Genomic DNA, 22,477 nt, shown 5'->3' on the forward strand with positions numbered 1-22,477 from the left:
TGGCCGAGGGGTCTATTAGTGCAAATGTCCTGAAGAGGAAGATTGTAAGCAGAATGGAATCGATGGGACTCACTGTAGTCTCTGTGCTTAAGGAAAGCCTAAATCCTCTTTTAAAGACTGCACCGCAGCACTGTTTATAATAGCCAGGACATGGAAACAACCTAGATGTCCATCAGCAGATGAATGGATAAGAAAGCTGTGGTACATATACACAATGGAGTATTACTCAGCCATTAAAAGGAATTTATTTGAATCAGTTCTGATGAGATGGATGAAACTGGAGCCGATTATACAGAGTGAAGTAAGCCAGAAAGAAAAACACCAATACAGTATACTAACACATATATATGGAATTTAGAAAGATGGCAATGATGACCCTGTATGCAGGACAGCAAAAGAGACACAGATGTGTAGAGCGGACTCTTGGACTCAGAGGAAGGAGAAGGTGGGATGATTTGGGAGAATGGCATTGAAACATGTACACTATCATGTAAGAAACAAATCGCCAGTCTATGTCTGATGCAGGAGACAGCATGCTTGGGGCTGGTGCACGGGGATGACCCAGAGAGATGTTATGGGGAGGGAGGTGGGAGGGGGGTTCATGTTTGGGAACGCATGTACACCCGTGGTAGATTCATGTCAATGTATGGCAAAACCAATACAGTATTGTAAAATAAAGTAAAAATTAAAATTAAAAAAAAAAATACCACACCAGATTAAGTATGACTCACCCTGGGAAGCCTCCCATTTTATTTGCTCCAGGTCACCTAAATAGAGACCCTGACTACATCTGCTGGGTCTTTTCCCCTTCGTGGTGTAACACAATCTAACCGCAGAAGTGATACCCCATCATGTTCATTGGTTCTGCCCACACTCCAGGGGAGGGAAAATATAGTACAAGATTTTAGAGGGCTTCTAAGGCTGTGTCCTTGTTTCACTGTCCCCATGGAAGCTCCTCAAAGACCCTCTGTTATTGAATCAGGTGTGCTGCTCTTTGCTCACAAAATCAATAGCCACAAACATTGATAGAAAGGAAGGTTGTCTTGAATCAGAATAACTAGCCGTCTAGGGGTGGTGGACTCAGCAACCCCCAAAATCACCTCTGAAGATTCTGCATGGCAGTGAAAGCTTTTAAAGGGAGACCAGGAAGTAATCTAGTGAATCATTGAGATAGGGAGTCAGAGTCTTGGCCATCCCCAACAGTGTGCAGGCTCATCGGCTTCTCGTGATCTTTCTTTAGATACTGGCTTGTTGACACAGTTTATTTGTGAGATTCCTGGAGAAGGAAATGGCACCCCACTCCAGTATTCTTGCCTGGAAAATCCCATGGATGGAAGAGCCTGGTAGGCTATAGTCCATGGGGTTGCAAAGAGTTGGACATGACTGAGCGCCTTCACTTTCTTTTTCTTGTTCACACAATTTATTTGTGAGATTTCCAAAGGGGAAGTTAGGGAAGTGATCTAGTCATCTGTTAATTACTTATTCATTTCTACTTCTTTGATTTAGGGAAAGAACCAACAAGTTGCAAACTATTGTGTGATGAAAAGATTTGAAAGGTGAGCTAGGGCCAAAAATGAGTAGAGCATGGGGGTACCTGGTTTAAGGTTAGTGAAAAGACAATAGAGGGGCCTTCTACAAGCTGCTTACATCTCCCAATACAGGAAAAGTTTTAAGCCCTTCTCTCTACAAACCCACCTGCTGGAATTGTTCCTCATGAAGCTTCTGAACATCAGGACTAAGGTCAGCTGTGTGTTTTTTTTGCATTTGTGCCCTGGATGGGCTAAGCTTGACCTGGCCTGTCCATCTCAGCAATTTCTCTTAACCTGTAGTATTATTAGACTCATATTTCACAGTGACCAGCTATTCTTTGCCAAAATGTGCCCCTGTATAGAAGCAAATAAATTAAGTTTTGACCTTTTAACTCTCATAACTTTAGCCACTATTTGTCTTAAGGAGAACTGGCTTGTACCAAAATACTCCATCATCTAAGGATGTAGGCCTTGTCTTCTTTCTCTCAGCCACTTGACAGAATAATTTGGGGACATTTAAGGAAAATTTCAGTTAATGCTAGAAGAATCTCTTTGAGAATGGCATACTAACATGTATACTATCATGTAAGAATTGAATCGCCAGTCTATGTCTGACACAGGGTGCAGCATGCTTGGGGCTGGTACATGGGGATGACCCAGAGAGATGTTGTGGGGAGGTAGGTGGGAGGGGGGTTCATGATTGGGAACGCATGTAAGAATTAAAGATTTTAAAATTTAAAAAATAAAAAACAAAAAATAAATAAATAAATAAATAAATAACAGATTAAAAAAAAAAAAAAGAATCTCTTTGACTACCTGGTCCATATAATTAAAACATAATGCTATTAGGACTAGCTTAAATCTCCTAATGAGTCTAATTTCCAATATTATGTCCAGTATATATAATTTAAGGAGAACAGTTGTTCAGACATAGTTGTGACTTGGTCATGAGTGAGATTGACATACCCAATGCCAAAACATCACTTTTTATTTTTCAGGCTGATCTTTTAAACTTCTGGAACCATATGAATATTCATTTGGAAATTAGATTTTCCAAGCATTCATGAGTAGGATTATTTGAATGCTGGGATTGGGGTTATTTTATTTTATTTTTTCTGAAGAGTGACTTTGGTTTTTTCAGGCAGTGAATCTTGCTGAACTGAAGCTCCAGTTTCTTCTTTCTTTGGCAGTGGGTTGTTGCTTGTACAGTTTGTGCTCAGTTATTTTGGAGTCTAGCTGCTGCTATTTACTAGGCCTCCCCTGGGTGTGCATAGTATAATGGTTAACAAGAATTGGCAGATTGCATAAACAGATTTTGTGGCTACTTTTCTCATCCAGGATTTAGCTCGTCTAATTTTTTTGTCTGCTTGTGAGCCCAAAATTGTGTCCTTTGATACCTTAAGTATCAAATAAGGCAGCAGCTTTTCTTCTGCTTGAGCTCCAAGCAGATTGGACAGGGCAAGCCCCTAGGCAAAGGCTACATCTTACAGATCACTTGTCTTTATAGAGAAGTCTGCTGTTCACTTTCTGCTTTTGGTCTCTCTGAAATGCCTAACAACAGATTCTAAAAAATATTTTTTTTTCCAATTTTCTAACTGTTGTCTATGGGATGATTAGCCTAACTAAACCACAATCATTTCCCAAAGCCAGAATAACTAAAAACAAAACTAAATATAGATGATTTATGTAATATATCAAAGTAACGCTAAAACTAAAGATCACTAATTTAGATATAGGTTAGCTAATACAGGGTTTTGGGAATCTGACTTCTCACCTAACTTGGACACTTTATTTCTGGTAAGACAGACTAGTTTTCTATTAGATGCTGTTACCAGCTGTCATGTTCTTACCATGGTGATGGGTCAGATCATCCAGATTATTTTTACCTGAATGTCTCCTAAACTTGAACTACAGAAAATGATAGGAAGTAAAAGAAGGAAAGGACATGACTGGCTTTTGTTCTTTTAAACAGCAAATAATCAGGTGTGTGTGTGTTTTTTTTTTTCCCCTCTAATGTCACTTTAGCAGTTCTTACTTGACTTGGGAATCAGAATAATTACAAAAACATGGTCATCATGAAGTTCTGAAATTAAAAGTTCTAATCCAGAGAGTGATGTGAAGCACTTCAGTAAAAGGCAAGCACAGCATACCTTTGCACTTAGTAGCTGCAGTTTTTCAAAGCCCAATCCGCAAGCCTATAAATAGACTAGAAGCCAATTTCCTGGGATAAAGGAAAAACAAAAAGCATGTTAGAAGCTCCTTGTTTTATTTTGAGGAGATAATTGCATTGTTAAATATTTTCCCTAGAATTTAAGTTTTCTATTTAGAGGGTTGGTTTAAGTAGACTTGTAGTTTATCTGGTTTGATAGAATGAAATTGGAGTGGTTTATTATCTGTTTTATTGCATATTCTTAGCATAGTGTTTCAGGTTATTTGCATAATGGTTAAATCAACTTAACTTAAAATTGCATTCACTTTCTTATATGACCTTGAGCCTTTTTGCATTAAGAATCTAAACTCATTTAAGTTTTAATTTTCAATTGTTGACAGAGTGTCCATAATTATTTTGGAGTTGTTAATTATTGGTGTGGTGTAATAAACCCCCTCCAGTGTTCTTGCTTGGAGAATCCCAGGGACGGGGGAGCCTGGTGGGCTGCCGTCTATGGGGTCACACAGAGTCGGACATGACTGAAGCGACTTAGCAGCAGCAGCAGCAGCAGCAGCAGCAGCAATAATGCCATAAGAAATCAAAATTTCTGTTTCACTTAAATTGTTCCTTTTGGTGGTTTAACAGACATAAAATTGATTCCAACCTAATTTTCAGAAACATTTATATAACTAGTACTGATTTCAAACAATGCTCAGACAGCCAAAGAGATAGACAAAACTTAAATTTAACAAGAAAATTAGAACAAGAACAATAAGAAACCAGAAAAAAGATATTGTAACCGAAAGAATATTAGATTTTTTTCCTGTTATTTTAAGAATCATACAGAACTTCAAGATATAATGAGTTTTCGAAGACCAGAATGAAACATGGAAGGGAAAATTGAAGGAAGAAGCATTAGAACAAATAAGGATTGAAAGGAAATATTTAGTTGGTATCATAGGATTGATTGTTTCTTCCTAGCATAGGGAGCTCTGTAGTCCAAAAACTATATTAAAACTGAATTATATCCTTGATTAGTGTTTAAAAGAAATCATCATTATTCCTAACACCTTCATTAAAACAAAATTTATCATTACCATTATAAATAACAGATTCATGGTCAAAATCATAAAAGTTTATTAAAGTGTTTATTTTATCCCAGATACTGTGCTGAAAGTGTTGCATTCATTATCTCATTTTTTCTGATACTGTGGGGGAGGTTCTCTTGTTAACTTTATTTACAGATGAGAAAACAGAGGCTTAAAAGGTTTAATTAACTTATCCTAAGGCCTCAGAGGTACTAAGTGGCAGAGATTAGGCTCAAGATTGGATTTTCTGTCCCTCCAACCTATACTCTTTGTCATCAATCATAAAAATAATAATCTGGAAAGAATATGAAACCTAAATTATTGATTTTAAGGTCCCTAGTTTGGAGTTCGCCATGAAGCAATATAAAATTTTGTGTTATGGCTGAAATAATTTTCTACACGTATGAATAATTCAGGAGTATGTTATTCATCTTTGCAATCTCCTACTCAGCTTCCAGTAGAGGTTGAACTGCTACAATAGAACATTTGACCATTATTATTTCAGAGGGCTATATTTTTCAGGGAACGTGATTTACAACAAGGCAAAGTTCTTTTGATATTAAACCAGTATTTTTTAAAGCCTTTGCTTATCTCTTTTCTTCCCTCTCTCAGGAAAAATTGGATGTAGGAGTGAGAAAAGAAGTTGATGGCATGGGAACCTCTGAAATAAAATATGGAGACTCGGTCTGTTATATACAGCATATCAATACAGGCTTGTGGCTCACTTACCAGTCTGTGGATGTGAAATCGGTGAGAATGGGATCCATACAACGTAAGGTAAGAATGTACAAAAACACTGTGTATGGCAGTCATTCTTTTTTATTTATTTATTTATTTATTTATTTATTTTTTAGTTTTTTATTTTTTAAATTTTAAAATCTTTAATTCTTACATGCATTCCCAAACATGAACCCCCCTCCCACCTCCCCTCCCCATAACATCTTTCTGGGTCATCCCCATGCACCAGTCCCAAGCATGCTGCATCCTGCGTCAGACATAGACTGGCGATTCAATTCACATGATAGTATACATGTTAGAATGTCATTCTCCCAAATCATCCCACCCTCTCCCTCTCCCTCTGAGTCCAAAAGTCCATTATACACATCTGTGTCTCTTTCCCTGTCTTGCATACAGGGTCGTCATTGCCATCTTCCTAAATTCCATATATATGTGTTAGTATACTGTATCGGTGTTTTTCTTTCTGGCTTACTTCACTCTATATAATCGGCTCCAGTTTCATCCATCTCATCAGAACTGATTCAAATGAATTCTTTTTAACGGCTGAGTAATACTCCATTGTGTATATGTACCACAGCTTGCTTATCCATTCATCTGCTGATGGACATCTAGGTTGTTTCCATGTCCTGGCTATTATAAACAGTGCTGCGATGAACACTGGGGTACATGTGTCTCTTTCAATTCTGGTTTCCCCGATGGCAGTCATTCTTAATGAGTAAAAAACACGAATGCAAGGCCAAAACGAGTAGCTACTCTCTCGGCCACTTGCTGTGTTATTTGCACGCTAGAGGTCCAGTCCCACCCTGATAAACTCTCCGGTTTTTGTATGGTGAGCAGTTTTAGGTGTTGCTTTGTTGTTGGTTAGTTGCTCAGTCCTGTTTGACTTTTTTCGACCCCATGAACTGTATGGCCTGCCAGGCTCCTCTGGACAGAATACCGAAGTGGGTTACCGTTTCCTCCTCCAGTAGACCATGTTTTGGCAGAACTCTCCACTTCGATCCATCACTTTTGGGTGTCCCTGCACGGGGTGTGGCTCATAGCTTCATTGAGTTACATAGCCCCTTCGCCACAACAAGGCTGTGAACCATGAAAGGGTTGACATTTTAGTGTTTTTGTGTTTTTGGTTATCGCACCCAAGTCACGTTTATCTCAACTTGCTGTCATTTCATGTATTCTGGTTGTTCATCTCAGTATGACTTCTGATTGTGAATTTTCACTCCTCTTTCACTGAAGTTATGCCTTCTTGCATCCTATAGACAATTAAACTAGTTTATATACTTAAATAATATTCTGCTATTTCATTTTATCTGACTTTAATAAAATTGGATATGATTGCTAAATTTTATCAGTTGAACGGAGATAAAAATCATGTTTTAGTGTTTTTTACTTTGTTGATAGATAAGTTAATAGACATCACAATATTTAAGAATCCTTATATTCATAGATTAAACCCAGTTAGGCCAAGTTTATTATTCTTCTTAAATCTTATTGGTTTCTACTTTTATTTTATTTTAGAACTTACCTAGAATTGCCACATATATTCACTTGATAAATTTATGCATTAATTTTTCTTTGTTTATGGATATTGAAATTTGAAATTCATACAATTTTCAAAGTTTACAAAGTATTCTTTCCTTTGTCTTTTTTCAACCATTGGAAAATATAGACCATTCATAGGTGACAGACTGTGTAAAGACAGGCAGCAATCATTGTTCACTTACTAGTCTACTGTTAAAAGAGTATGTTATCTTTGAAGGTCCATCAGAGCTCACTTGTGAAATTGTCTAGTCCTATGATCTTTTAAATATTGGATCTTAAATTTCCTTTCCAATCTCTGTTAAATAAGTTGATATCATCAAATTTTCTACATTAAGGAGATTTCTTTTGATGATTTTTAAAATTTGCTAGAAAGTTATCCATGTCCTCTGGGCTAGTCAGTTATGTTCTTAAAAAAAAAAAAAATCGGAGGGGGCATTAAGTCTCATACGGCATTGATTTATTATATTTTATACTTTTAATGTCTTTTGTATCTTATATCTTATTTCCTGTGTTTATTTCTTTCTTTCAATTTTATCTTTGGCCTGCTTTGTGAGAGGTTAATCTCTTTCATTTATCTTCTCAAAAAATAAACATTTGGGGTTTATTCATCCTTACCTACTATATCATTTTCTTTCTGGTTCATTGAATTCTCTTTTTATCTTAATTAATTCCTCTTTTCAGTTTTGTTTTTGTTTTTTAGAGTCTTAAAATGAGTAATATATTGCTCCATTTGGTCATGTTTTTCTTTGTCAGTGAATGCATTTAAGGTTTGTGATTGACTTTGGGACTTTCCTGATGGTCCAGTGGTTAAGACTCACAGTTTTCACTGTAGGGGGCAAAGATACAATCTCTGGTAGAAGACATCACAATACTTAAGAATCCTTATATTCATAGACTAAACCCAGTTTGGTTTAGTCTAAGATCCTAGGTGTTCTGTGGAGTGGCAAAAAGAAAAAAACACTTTGAATAGAAAAAAAAAGACTTTGTATCTCTGTCTCATTGATTCTGGTATAGGGAAAATCCTCTCTATGTTGCTTTTTAGATAGTTTGTGATATTAGTTCTAGTTGCTAATTTTTGTTCAGTTTATCTGGTTAAATGTTCTGAAGACATCTTGCTGTTGGTGTTGACTGAAGGGAGTTAGGCACAAATGGTTCCGTTTACATACAGTACACAAGACATCTTTGCTGTTGAAAGTCCTGAAGATGGGAAATACCTTGAAGAACAGGGACAGGAAGTGAGCACTAGGGGCGGTTTTAAGGTGCCATAACATTCTCTTTCTTGATTGGGTGTTACAGAGTTGTTGCACTTTGTAAAATTCATTCAGCTGTTCAATTATCTCTTTATGTTGTATATTCAGAAATATAAAGCCTAACAAAAGAAATAATACAATAAAATACATTTTTAAAAAGAACTGAGATACCTTAGAAGCATTGTTCAGTGCTTATAAATTAACCCTGCTATGTTCAGAATTACTGTATAACTGGTATCCCATGTAATGTTTCCCTTTGCTTCTTTGTTCAGAGTTTGTTTAGACTGTGGATGAATTATTGAATATAGATATGTGAAAGCACTCTAATATTTGGTTTTCAAATCAATACATTTATTGATTTGTGCTTTAAACAACAACTGATTCATGTTGAAAGCAACAGCTGAATAAATATATTGAAGGATGAATTTGTACAGGGACTGTGCATATCAATTTACCTGACCATGACTGCGTACAGCCTGTTTCACCTGTCTTTAGACTCTGTGTATTGTCATGGCTCACCTTTTTGAGTGCATACCTTACTAACACCCAATTGAAAAAAGGATGTTGGGAGTAATGGAGCTATTTTTGTTTTCGTGCAGGCTATTATGCATCATGAAGGACACATGGATGATGGCCTAAATTTATCCAGATCTCAGCATGAAGAATCACGGACAGCACGTGTCATCCGGAGCACAGTCTTCCTTTTTAATAGATTTATTAGGTACATTTTCCTTCTTTGTTGTGGTTGCTTGATATTTTATTTCAATTTCAGATTACAAATAAACAATTCTAAAACATATTATGTTGGTAAATCTCATACAGTTTGGCAGTTCTGCCGAACACATTAGGAAATGCTAGTTAAATGATTTTGTGTTTTTCTTTTTTAAATTGGAATATAGTTGATTTGCAATGTGTTAGTGTCAGGTATATAGCCAAGTGACTTAGTTATACATATTCATATATCTGTGCTTTTTCGAATTCTGTTCCCTTATAGATTCTTATAGAGTGTTGAGTATATTTCCTTTAAATGATTTTTTAAGAAATGACTGTGGTTTTAGGAATTTTATAGGTAACTTATAATTGTTAGCTGTATGTGAGAATTATTCTATAACATACCCTTGTGCTAGCATTTTCACCCTGAGGGTGGTACTGCCTAGATACTTTGTGAATTTTGAACTTATTTTTTTAAGTGATTCTTGTAATAAGTAAGTTTTCCCATGTAATAATGGAAACAATTGCATATCTACAAAACTAAGTCTAATTTGTGTCCAGAGTGTTTTCTGGGAACCTTATACCACTAAATACTCTGATTGGTGATAGGTATTATATCTGTTTTTACACTTGCCAATTTAAAGATGGGCGAAACTGATATATATGTGTATATGCTCTTCCCAAGTGGCACAGGTGGTAAAGAACCCGCCTGCTGATGCAGGAAACATAAGAGATACGGGTTCCTTCCCTGGATCAGAAGGATCCCTGGAGGAGGAAATGGCAAGTCATTCCAGTTTTTCTGTGGAGAATCCCCATGAACAGATGAGCCTGGAGGGCTATAGTCCATAGGATCGCACAGTCACACATGACTGAAGCAACTGGACAGGCATGCATGCCTGTATATATTTATAGTATATACATATTTATTTGTTTAGTCACTCAGTCATGTCCAACTCTTGAAGACCTCATGGACTGCAGCCCACCAGGCTCCTCTGTCCATGGGATTTCCCAGGCAAGAATACTGGAGCAGGTTGCCGTTTCCTTCTCCACATATTTATTTATAATGATATTTAGTGTTTTAACAATTTGCACTAAAAAACCAATGAGTATATCTCATAATTTTTGGCCAAGTTTCTTCATTTATGTTTTCTTTGTGATTTGCCCTATTATTTGATAATATTTATATTATATTAGGCCATTATGAGCTTTTTCTATGTTAGAGATATTAATTTCCTATATACATTTTAAATATTTCCCCATTTTTTTGGTTTGGAAAAGATCTTAAAGTGCTTTTTCCATCGTGGTTTGCTCAATAAATCATATCTTGGTTTTACAGCATATAAAAGACCTTTACCACCTAAGATTATATGAATGTTAATTATTCTCTGCTTCTTTTATAAACCATTGCACTGTGTGTGCATTTCTGTGCATACTTTCATGAAATCAAAGCATGTGCACGGCTTTCAGCTTCATCATATCCCTAGTATTTATCTCAGTTCTCTGTCTCACATAAATCTTAACCCTTTTCAGGTGGAGTAATGCTTGCTGAAGTAGGCATCATCAGATTCTTATTTTTTATAACAACATTTTAACTGTGAAATTGTGACTTATTTAGGATCAATTCAACTTAGACGTTTTCCATCTTGTCCTTTCCATAGTTCTTCTTTAATACTGCCCAATCAGTTCTATTGAGGAAAATAACCATAAATCTTTAAAATAGCCTATTTTCTTTGTAGTCTGTCCATCAGTACTAATTTCTTCAACTATCGAAGTTTTTATTACAGTGTGACTTGTGTGGTGTTTTCAGAGGCACTGTTGAGATTGCATTTGGCAAGAAAGAGCTAGCTTAATCACAGAAAAAAATTATTTGTTCTAAAGTATATTTGGTCAGAAAGATACTGTATCAGTGTTTAGACTCAGTGTTGTGATGCTATGCCTTAAGTGATGTTTTCTATGTTGATCAAGATACGAAAATTCATCTTGGATGTGATTGACTTTCACACATTCGCTCTTTGCTCAAGAGTACTCATATTTTTTTTTTAAAGAACCTGTGATTTGGAAGATTAATTTTAGAATCTTAATTCTTGCTTAATTGATTAGAGAACCAAACATGTGAAATTTGGTTTCTGTGGTAAAAGTACTTACTAGGTATTTGCTGCTGCATAATAAAATTCAATTTTTATTTGGGTTATTTGAATGAAATTCATTCGTTAGACTTCTCTTGATAAAATAGGTTAGTTATATAACCTATATTTAACTTGAGATAGTTCTCTATATCCAAGGATTTTGCATCTATAGATTCAACCAACCATGGATCAAAAATATTAGGAAAAAATTCCAGAGTGTTTCAAAAAAGCAAAACTTGAATTTGAAGCATGGTGGCAACTATTTGCATAATATTATATTGTATTTATAACTATTTACATAGTATTATGTAGGTAATCTAGAAATGATTTAAAGTATACAGAAGAATATTAGTAGGTTGTATGAAAGTGAAATTTCACTTGTATGTGGGATCTTTTTTTTTTTTTTAAGATACAAGTATACTTAATATCCAAACAGAAATAGATCCATAGACATAGACACAAACTCACGACTACCAAAAGTGAAAGAGGAGAGGAGCAATTAATTAGGAGTTTGGGATTAACAGAAACACACTACTGTATTTAAAATAAACAAGCAGGACCTACTGGATAGTTAAGGGGACTATACTCAATATTTTTTAGTTATAATTATATGTGTGTGCACGCATGAGCACACATGCTCAGTTGCTTAGTCATACCCAACTCCTTGTGACCCCATGCACTGTAGCCCACTAGACTCTGTCCATTGGAATCTCCAGTCAAGAATACTGAAGCGGGTGGCCATTTCCTCCTCTAGGGGAAGGAATGCAGGGATTGAACCTGGGCCTTCCCAATGAAGGTGGATTCTTATCTTCTGGGCCACCAGGAAACCCATACTATGCCATTATTATATAAGTGACTTGAGCATAAATTTTGATATCTGAGGGAGATCCTGGAACTGGGGGAGGGATAATCAGTTAAAAAGATTATCTGATTCCCAGTCTGACCTGTAATCTTTCTTTTTTCTGCTTCCCTTCGGTTTAATGTCTCTTCTTTTTTTGCTTTCAGAAGATGAAGGCTGATATCATTAATTTGAGACCTTTCCTATGTCCTTTAGTGCTAAAATATCTGTCCTTAGCGTCCCCCGTCACTTTTTGTTGTGCTGTGTTTTCTTTTAATTGCTTCTTTGACCAATAGGTTGTTTAGTATTCAAATATTTGTGTTGTGCTTAGTTGCTCAGTCATGTCCAACTCTTTGCGACCCCATGGACTGTAGCCTGCCAGCCTCCTCTTTCCATGGGGATTCTCCAGGCAAGAATACTGAAGTGGGTTGCCATGCCCTCCTCTTCCACATATTTGGGATTTTCCAAAGATCCTTCTGTTACTGATTTCTAATTTAATATCTTTGAGGTCAGAAAACATACTTAAAAGACTGAGTGCTTTTAAATTTATCCAGATGTGACTTATGGCCCAGGAAGTTCCAAAAAGCAAACCTTGAATTTGCTGCATGCTGGGAGCTATTTACATAGTATTCACATTGTAGTGTCTGTCCTAAGTAATCTAGAGATGGTTTAGGTACAGTGGAGGGTGTGCATAGGTTGATGCAGAGGCAGGCATGACTACTCCAGTTCAACCTGAAAAAATTATATCCCTCACTGTCACTGAACCAGGAAGAGTATTATAACTCAGTCTAAGAATGGATCCCTCTTTTGTTAGCTTTATAACCAAGATCATACAAATCAACTCAGTCACAAGTCCTTTCAGACATTTTCATAATGTTTGTTGTTAGTTGCTTTCTGAGGAAATCTTCAGTCTTGCTAAGTATTCTGTGTGTACTGGGAAATAAATGTTCCATGTGCCCATTTTCCTTTGATTGCGTAGAGTACTAACAAGGTCCATTTGATCTAGTTGGCTGATAATGTTGTTAAGATTGTCTGTTTCCCTACTGATTTTCAGTCTATGTTCTATTCATTATTGAGAGAAGGGTATTGAAATTTTGGACTATAACTGGATCTTTCTACTTCTTCCTGGAAGTTCTTTTTCTTCATGTATTTTGAAGCTCTGTTGTTAGATTCATAAAAATTTAGAATATAATAAACTGGCACCTTTATTATAAAATTACCTTTTAAAAATCCCTGATATTTGCTATGACATCAGATTCGTATGATGTTAATATTGAACTCCTGCTTTCTTGCTTTTCTTGGTGTTAGCGTATATTTTTTAAAGAACTTTTAACTAATTTGCATCTTTACAGGGCATTTCTTTTTTGCAGTATGTAGTTAGGTCTTGAATTATTATCCACTTTGACAATCACTTCCTTTTACCTGTAAAATTTAGTCCATTTATATTTGTATGATTATTGATATATAGTTTTGCCTGCCATCTTATTATTCCTTTCGTATTTGTCCTATGTGGTCTTTGTCCCTTTTCCTTCTTTTCCTGCCTTCTTTTGTGTTGTTTGAATATTTTCTGCAGTTCTATCTTAATCTTGTTTTTGTTGGCTTGTTAGTTATAATTTTTTGTCATTTTCATGGTTGCTTAAGATTTTTAGCATATGTCATTAACTTGTAATTTCAAGTTATTTCATCTCTGTGAATAATGTAAGAACATTTCAATAGAGTACTTCTCTCCCAGTCTTTGTTATGTTTTTGTCATACATTTGGCTTTGATTGATATTATAAACCCCAAAATACATTTTTATAATTTTCATTTAAGGTTATATTTTTTAAAGAGATTTAAATACACAAAAAACACTAAACATTTTGTGCCCAGAGTTACCATTTCAGTTGTTTTTATCTTCATTATTTTATTGAGGATTTGCATTTCCTTTTGGTAGTTTATCTTTGGTCTCAAAGTTCTTCTTTTTACATTTCTTATGGTGCAGGTCAGTTGGAGATGAGCACTTTTGGCCACTGTACTTATTTCTGAAATGTTCTTATTTTACCTTCATTTTAAGTGATTTTTTTCCCCCCTGGGTATAATATTGTCAGCTGAGTTTTTTTGGTTCGTTGATTTTTCTTTTTACTTATGATTATCTTTTATGCTTCATATATCTGGTCATTTTTGCTTAGTTGTCAGACATTGTAAATTTGTTGGATACTGTATATTTTTGTCTTCCTGTCAATGTTTTTGAGATTTTTCTGGGAGCCAGTTAAGTTACTCAGTCAAGTTTGATTCTTCTGGAATGTGCTTTTTGAGTTTTGGGGGTGGGAGCAGAGCAGGGTTGAATCTAGGGCTAGTTAGTCTCTGCTACTGAAGCAAGCCTATCTGTATCCTCAACTTGGTGCCCCATGAGTTATGAGGACTTCTAGTCTGGCTGATGGAAGGAGGTTGACTTCAGAACCTGTGTAAGGGTTGACTGCTGTCCCCTCTAATCATTTCGGGGGGTTCTGTTCCCTGCTGAAGGCAGTTTTCTCATGTGCACATGTTGATCAGTAGTCGGCTGAGTGTTTGAAAGGGATGCTCTTTAGTCCTCTAGAGTCCACTCTTGTAAAGCTATCTCCTCTCTGTGTCCTGCAAACTCTAGCACCCTAGGTATTCCCGACTCTCAGCAATGTCTCCTCAACTCAGTGAGTCTTCTGTGCCTCACTTGGGTTCCCTTACCTACCTACATCATAGCTTAGAAATTCTTCTAAGGCAAACTGGAACAATTGTACAGCTCACCTTGGTTGTTACCCTATCTATCCTTTGTATCTTGATGTTCAGTGTCTTGAAATGTGTTCTTCCCCAAATATTTTGTCTGGTATTTTTTGGGGGGTGGAGGGAGGGGGGAATTGTTTCAGAAGAGAGTAAATGCTGTCCCTGTTCACTTTATCTTGTCCAAAAGTAATTCACAAGTTGACACATGTAATTCTTACTTCAGGATGAGATTCCGTGTTTCCTCTGGCAAATGTAGTCTAATCTTTTCTACTTCTGTATTTATATTTATTCTCTTTTTGATTTCTCACCTCAAGCCTATCACTAAGCTACTGTCTTTTCCTGAGTTACCCAGCATCTCCTTTGAAATCTCTCTCTCTACTGTGATCATGTAACGGGTGCCATGGATGAACATAATGAGTCTGTTTCCCTTTTTTTTACACTTCAGTTCAGTTCAGTAAAGTTGCTCAGTTGTGTCCGACTTTTTGCGACCCCCATGAATCGCAGCATACCAGGCCTCCCTGTCCATCACCAACTCCTGGAGTTCACTCAGACTCGCGTCCATTGAATCAGTGATGCCATCCAGCCATCTCATCCTGGGTCGTCCCCTTCTCCTCCTGCCCCCAATCCCTCCCAGCATCAGAGTCTTTTCCAATGAGTCAACTCTTCGCATGAGGTGGCCAAAGTACTGGAGCTTCAGCTTTAGCATCATTCCTTCCAAAGAAATCCCAGGGCTGATCTCCTTCAGAATGGACTGGTTGGATCTCCTTGCAGTCCAAGGGACTCTCAAGAGTCTTCTCCAACACCACAGTTCAAAAGCATCAATTCTTCGATGCTCAGCCTTCTTCACAGTCCAGCTCTCACATCCATACATTACCTAACCTTAGTTGTGTATTCATTTTTTTTAAAAATTAAAATTTAATTTAGGTTTTTTCCCTCTTCTTTCTGGAATACTTACCTGCTGGTTATATTGTTCATCATGTCTATATATGTATATCTATATATAGAGATTTATTTATGTGCTTGTTAATATTACTGAATTATTTGAATTCCTGAATTTATATAGCTTTAATGTAGCCTGATATAATTTAATATGGCTTCTTTAATATCCCTTAGAAACTGAAAAATTTTACATGATTATAGAAATTGTAAAGGGTATGTTAAGTAACATAATTTGATCCTTCTAGCACATTTATAAAATCACTAAAAATCCTCAATATCTGTACAATATTCAGATATTTTTCAAGGTAATTTTTTAGATATTCATTTTATTAATATAGATTCATATACTATTAAAAGCCTTATTTAAAATATGTAAACTCAGACCTTTTTTATTTCATAGAGTGAAAGTCAAATCTATTTTGTGTTTATACATTTGTATTTTTCTAATGTAGTTTATTTTCTGTGATCATTCTGGTCTCTGTCACCAAGGTTAAGGTAGTGGTCGTGGAGTGTGTGTGAGGGTGGGTGTTTGCATTTGTTTCTATGAGAAGAAGGGGATGACAGAGGATGAGATGGCTGGATGGCATCACGGACTCAATGGACATGAATCTGAGTGAACTCCTGGAGTCGGTGATGGACAGGAAGGCCTGGCGTGCTGCGATTCATGGGGTTGCAAAGAGTCGGACACGACTGAGCGACTGAACTGAACTGATAGGGGAACGTATTTTATTCTTCTGGACTATTTTTTTTAAGTGTATTAATTCCCCATAGGTATATATTAGTAAATGTATTCTTGAAGTGAATGGGACAAGGGATAAATCTGTTTGTAATATGGTTTAATCTTCAAGTTATGAAATGTAGGGACAGAATTCATAAACTTTGATTTTTGTTTTGACATAATGTGATTCTACCACCTTTGGTTTCCCCTAGTTGTTGTTGTTGTTGTTTTTTTTTTTTCATTCCTTTGTCCTTGATAAATTAAGATGAAAAACGTCCTTATATTGGATAGAAGTTCTAAAACTATGCATGATAAACAATTTTAAGAGTCTTGGACAGCATTTTCTGACAAGTTTCTCCTAGAAAGCAATTAAATTATTACATTTTTTGTAGCAGATATATTCAACCTAATAATCTAAAAACTGACATTTACTATTATTTCCCTTTAAGTCTGAAAATGTAGATATTATATTTGAGTTATTTTTGAATTTTATTTACATTTGTAGATGAGATTTAAATTTGACTTTGTTATATTTATCATTCAGCTAGAATTGGTGGGTTAAAATGTTTAAAACAGCAATATTTCATTGTATATAAGTGTTCATTTTAAAAAGGAAGAAAAAATTTTCTCCTGCCAAGTCATTTCTGTTGCTTTTTTTAGTGTAGAAAGAACTTACAGAGATAACAAGACAAGGTAATAGATGAATTTCATTGATGTATCTGATTTGGAAGTTCAGATAGAAACTTTAGGATAGTCATGCAGTTTAACTATTTCATCTGTTTATAAGGTTTAAGTCAAATATTCCAAAATTATTAGTAATATTTAGAGTAAATGACGATATATTTAAAATTATGTTTTTGAACATCATAAGTTCAAATTTTTAATTTGAAACATTTTTTTCTTTTCTTTTTTCTTTTTTTAAGCTCATGATCTGAATCATAGTCAGTTCCAGATCTTGTTTTTACTGACTGTATAGAGCTTCTCCATCTTTGGTTACAAAGATGCTCCTTATTACAAAATTCAGGGTTAAATTGAAGAAAAGTAGGGAAAACTACTGGGCCATTCAGGTATGACCTAAATCAAATCCCTCATGATTATACAGTGGAGGTGATGGACAGACTCAAGGGATTAGATCTGGTAGACAGAGTGTCTGAAAAACTGTGAACAGGGGTTCTTAACCTTGTACAGGAGGCAGTGACCAAAATCATCTCAAGGAAAAAGAAACCTAAGAAGGCAAAGTGGTTGTCTGAGGAGGCTTCACAAATAGCTGAGCAATGAAGAGAAGCAAAAGAGAAGTAAGAAAAGGAAAGATATACCCATTTTAATGCAGAGTTCCAGAGGATAGCAAGAAGAGATAAGAAGTCCTTCTTAAGTGAACAGGACAAAGAAATAGGAAAACAATACAATGGGAAAGACTATCAAGGGAATATTTCATGCAGGGATGGGCACAATAAAGGACAATAAAGGTAAGGAGCTAACAGAAGCAGAAGAGGTTAAGAAGAATTGGAAAAAATATACAGAAGAACTATACAAAGATCTTAATGACCCAGAAAACCACGCTGGTGTGGTCACTCAATTAGAGCCAGACATCCTGGATTGTGAAGTCAAGTGGGCCTTAGGAAGCATTACTATTACCAAAGCTAGTGCAGGTGATGAAATTCTAGATGAGCTATTTAAAATCCTAAAGGATGATGCTATTAAAGTGCTGCATTCAACATGTCAGCAAATTTGGAAAACAGCAGTGGCCACAGGATTGGAAAAGGTCACTTTTAATTCCATTCCCAAAGAAAAGTAATGCCAAATGTTCAAACTACCATACGATTGCATTCATTTCACATGTTAGCAAGATTATACTCAAAATCCTTCAAGCAAGTCTTTAGCAGTACGTGAACTGAGAACTTTCAGATGTACAAACTGAGTTTCAAATAGGCAGAGGAACCAGAGATCAAATTGCCAACATTTGTTGTATCACTGAGAAAGCAAGGGAATTCCAGAAAAACATCTACTTCGGCTTCATTGACTTCGTTAAAGCCTTTGACTGTGTAAATCACAAAAAACTGGAAAATTCTTAAAGATATGAGTATCAGACCCCACCTTTCCTGTCTTCTGAGAAACCTATATATGGGTCAAGATACAACAGTTAGAAGTGGGCATGAACTACTGACTGGTTCAAAACTGAGAAAATAGTACAACAAAGCTGTATGTTGTTACCTTGCTTATTTAATTTATATGCAGAGTACATCATGCGAAATGCTGGACTGGATGAATCACAAGCAGGACTCAAGACTGATGGGAGAAATATCAACAACCTCAGATATGCAGATGATACCACTCTAATGGCAGAAATTGAAGAGGGACAAAGAGCCCCTTGATGAGGGTGAAAGAGGAGAGTGAAAAAGCTGGCTTGAAACTCAGCATTCAAAAAACTTAAGATCAGACATCTGGTCCCATGACTTCATGGAAAACAGAAGGGAAAAAAGTTACAGTGGTGACATATTTTATTTTGGGGGGCTCCAAAATCACTGTGGACGGTGACTGTAGCTGTGACATTTGCTTCTTGGAAGGAAAGCAATGATAAACTTGGACAGAGGCATCACTTTGCCCACAAATGTCCATATAGTCATAGCTATGGTTTTTGCAGTAGTCATGTAAGGATGTGAGAGTTGGATTGTGAAGAAGGCTGAGTGCCAAAGAATTGATGCTTTCAAACTGTGATGCTGGAGAAGACTCTTGAGAGTCCCTTTTACTGCTAGGAGATCAAACCAGTCATTGCAAAAAGAAATCAACCCTGAATATTTATTGGAAGTATTGAAGGTAAAGCTGAAGCTTTAATACTTAGGCTGCCTAATGTGAAGAGCTGAATCATTGGCAAAGACCCTAATGATTGAAAAATTGAAGGCAAAAAGGAAAAAGGGGAGGCAGAGGATAAGATGGTTATATACCATCACTGACTAAATGGACATGAATTTGAGCAAACCATGGAAGATAGTGGTAATTCTGGGTGGCTTAGAGGGTAAAGAATCTGCCTGCCAATGTAGGAGACCCAGGTCGAAATCCTGGGTCAGAAGATCCCATGGAGATGGAAATGGCTACCCACCACAGTATATTCTTGCCTATAGCCTCCTATGGTCAGAGGAGCCTTGTAGGCTATAGTCCATGGGATTGCAAACAACTGGATATGACTTAGTTACTAACACTTTCACTTTGGGAGATAGTGGAGGACAGAGGAGCCAGGCATACTGTAGTCCGTGAGGTCACTAGGAGTCAGACATGACTTAGTGACCGAACCAACAATTTTTTTTTTTTAAATATAAATTGCAGTACAGTCAGATAACTCAAAAGACATATTTCCTTGAAATAAAATATTGTCTTACGGTTTTGCTAATGCAGAGGGCAGGGAAGGAAGTGTAATATTTTTAGGTATCAAGTTTTGTCATGACCAATATGAATATTGCTATATCAACTATAGTATAGACACTCTCCCATTCTTTATGCTACCTGTTGGGTATTGTTTTACTAAGCATTTTATTTTGAAATACTCTTTATTTACAAACACTATTGTTTAAAATTCTTTTAAGATACACAGCTGTGAGTTTTAAATTCAGCGTCTCAAAGCACAGCAAATTATCACATTTAAATTACAGTCGTATTTTTTTCAAAGTCTAGAAAATACAACTTGATGCTGTTTCTTATCCTACTTTTAAAATACATCTCTTTCAGACAATGGAAAAGCATGTTAATATTTTGTTTTCTGATTGAGTGAATTTTCTAATTTTTTATTGTGGGGATAAATTTTAAATTGGCAGAAATTAGGCAGGATGACAGTGAGTATTAGTGATGGGATAGCAGTAAATAGTACCTATGCCAAAAATAAGTAAATTTCAGAATTAGAAACCTGGGAATTTGCATCTCAATACTTAAAGTATGTTGTGCTTTAAAATGAAAATCGACTGGTTTCTAATTATTTAGACTATGGTTTTGTAGGTCTCAGTTCTCCAGATCCTTTAGATTTTCTTCTGGATGAGTTTTTCTTGATACTGGTGCCTTTAACATAGCATTGTATATACTTGATAGAATATAACATTTCTAATTTAAAAATATTCATTATTTTTGTTTGAGAAAAACTAGGGCCTTTCTAGGGCTTTCCTGGTAGCTCAGATGGTAAAGAATCCACCTGCAATGTGGGAGACCTGGGTTTGATTCCTGGGTTGGAAAGATACCATGGAGGTGGACATGGCAACCCATTCCAGTATTCTTGGTGAAGAATTCCATGGACAGAGGAGCCTGGCAGGCTACAGTCCATGGGGTCTCAAAAGAATCAGACATGACAGTAACTAAGCAGAGTACAAGGCCTTTCTTACTGTTCCTTTTACAGGCATATAGGGAGAGAAAGTAAAGCTTCAATCATCTACAGATTAAAAAGTAATAAAATTGTGGTTCACTGATATGGAGAAATATTTGTTATTTATTTTAGGGGCCTTGATGCTCTCAGCAAAAAGGTGAAGGCTTCCACAGTGGACTTACCTATAGAGTCTGTAAGTCTGAGTCTGCAGGACCTTATTGGCTACTTCCACCCACCAGATGAGCATTTAGAGCATGAAGATAAGCAGAACAGATTACGAGCTCTGAAGAATAGGCAGAATCTCTTCCAGGAAGAGGTGAGTTTCTACCAACACACATTTCTGCCGTCATCTTGGGGAAACAGTTCTTGGTGGGGACCTTCTCTATCTGTTTGACGATCTGCATATTGAGGTACATATGAGCAGATGTGCTACTGTACAAGGGGAGAAGAGGATCAGGCCTTGGAGGAATCCTGCAATGGCTTTTATTTCTCTCTCAATAAGTATTAATTTTAAAAGATGCCACTCTTCGCTCCTCTGGCAAAAGGCATTTTAATTTCACTGCCTGCTCAGCCTTCACTCTGATCATTGTTGTGCTATAGTTTGCTTTATGGTCATCATATGGAAAGAGACTCTCAACGTGTCTAAATGAACACAGACTTTGGAAAGCATGGGGGTTTACACACTGTTAAGCATGTTCATTGGGGCTCCTCGGAAATGCCTCAGGACTCACTGGAGCTTTGTACTGGGGATGGAAGCTGTCTGGGAGAGGGCCACCTGGAAAGGCCGGCTCTAGGCTCCCTGCTCAGACAGAGCAATCCCTCTTTTTCTTTTTTGTATGTGTTCAGATGCTATATATGATTATATTTTATGGAAGTTCCACTGCTAAGCCATAATTTATAGGCAAGAAACAAAAGGACCATGTGATGTATCTAATGGTCCTAATGCTAATGTTAGAACTAGTATTTAAGGATTTCAGTGGGAGGGTGTCAGAGTTGAGCTGGCAGATCAGGCCAGATCAGCCTCTGTTCCCTGTCTTCTCAGTTTTCCCTGTACTAATGGACTGTGTGGATTAGTGCATTTTTCTGAGTAAAAGTAACTAAGAAAAAATAAAAAAAGATTAGTGGACATTACTGAGTTCCCATAGTCCCCAGGTCTATATTCTTCTAGTTTTAAAACTGTTTCCTAATTTTCCGTCAAAAGCCATCGAAACTGATCACTAATTTTTGAGAATTTTTTTCACTGTGTACAAAAGAAATAAACCACTTAGAGACCATAATGGCAAGAAAGCACAGGAAATGTCAAATAAACATATAATAGCAACATGGAATAGTTGCCTGGGATTATTTATTTTTGTACATGCCAAACTGCTGGGCATACCACACTTATTTTATATCTAGAAGAACTAGAATGAAATACTGAGATGTGAAAATTTAAAATATTGATTTGGATTAGTGTTGTTTTTTTTTTTTTTCAGTTTCTCATATAGCACACTCTGGATGGGAACCTAGAAGTGTTCTTAGGGCCATATTGCCTCTTAAATTCTTTGTGTGAAGTAAGTTAGTTTGCCAACTCCTTATAGCTTTTCCATTCATGTGCTTTGCCTCATTTTGAACAATCTTGATCTAGAAATAATAATAAGAGTATAATTTGAAATGTAGATAACTTCTTACAAAGTTTCTAGAATGAATTTTTGATTTGCCTTAAATATCTTTCCATGAGCTTTCCTGTATTTAGTACATCTTCAATAGTTTACTATTAAAAAGTGATGATGG

At 36.2% G+C, this 22,477-nt stretch overlaps 1 protein-coding gene across 13 annotated transcripts in view; it reads left to right on the top strand.

Moving 5' to 3' along the window:
• RYR2 (ryanodine receptor 2) overlaps positions 1-22,477 on the top strand; it is an 810,976-nt gene that overhangs the window by 399,653 nt on the left and 388,846 nt on the right. For all 13 annotated transcript variants that reach the window (XM_060406755.1, XM_060406748.1, XM_060406743.1 and 10 more), the window contains 3 exons: positions 5,379-5,543; positions 8,893-9,014; positions 20,837-21,020. In XM_060406755.1, coding sequence (XP_060262738.1) covers positions 5,379-5,543; positions 8,893-9,014; positions 20,837-21,020 — 471 coding nt within the window. The remainder of the gene's footprint in view (positions 1-5,378; positions 5,544-8,892; positions 9,015-20,836; positions 21,021-22,477) is intronic.

The sequence above is a fragment of the Ovis aries genome, chromosome 25 (genome assembly GCF_016772045.2).
Source record: "Ovis aries strain OAR_USU_Benz2616 breed Rambouillet chromosome 25, ARS-UI_Ramb_v3.0, whole genome shotgun sequence".
NCBI lineage: Eukaryota > Metazoa > Chordata > Mammalia > Artiodactyla > Bovidae > Ovis > Ovis aries.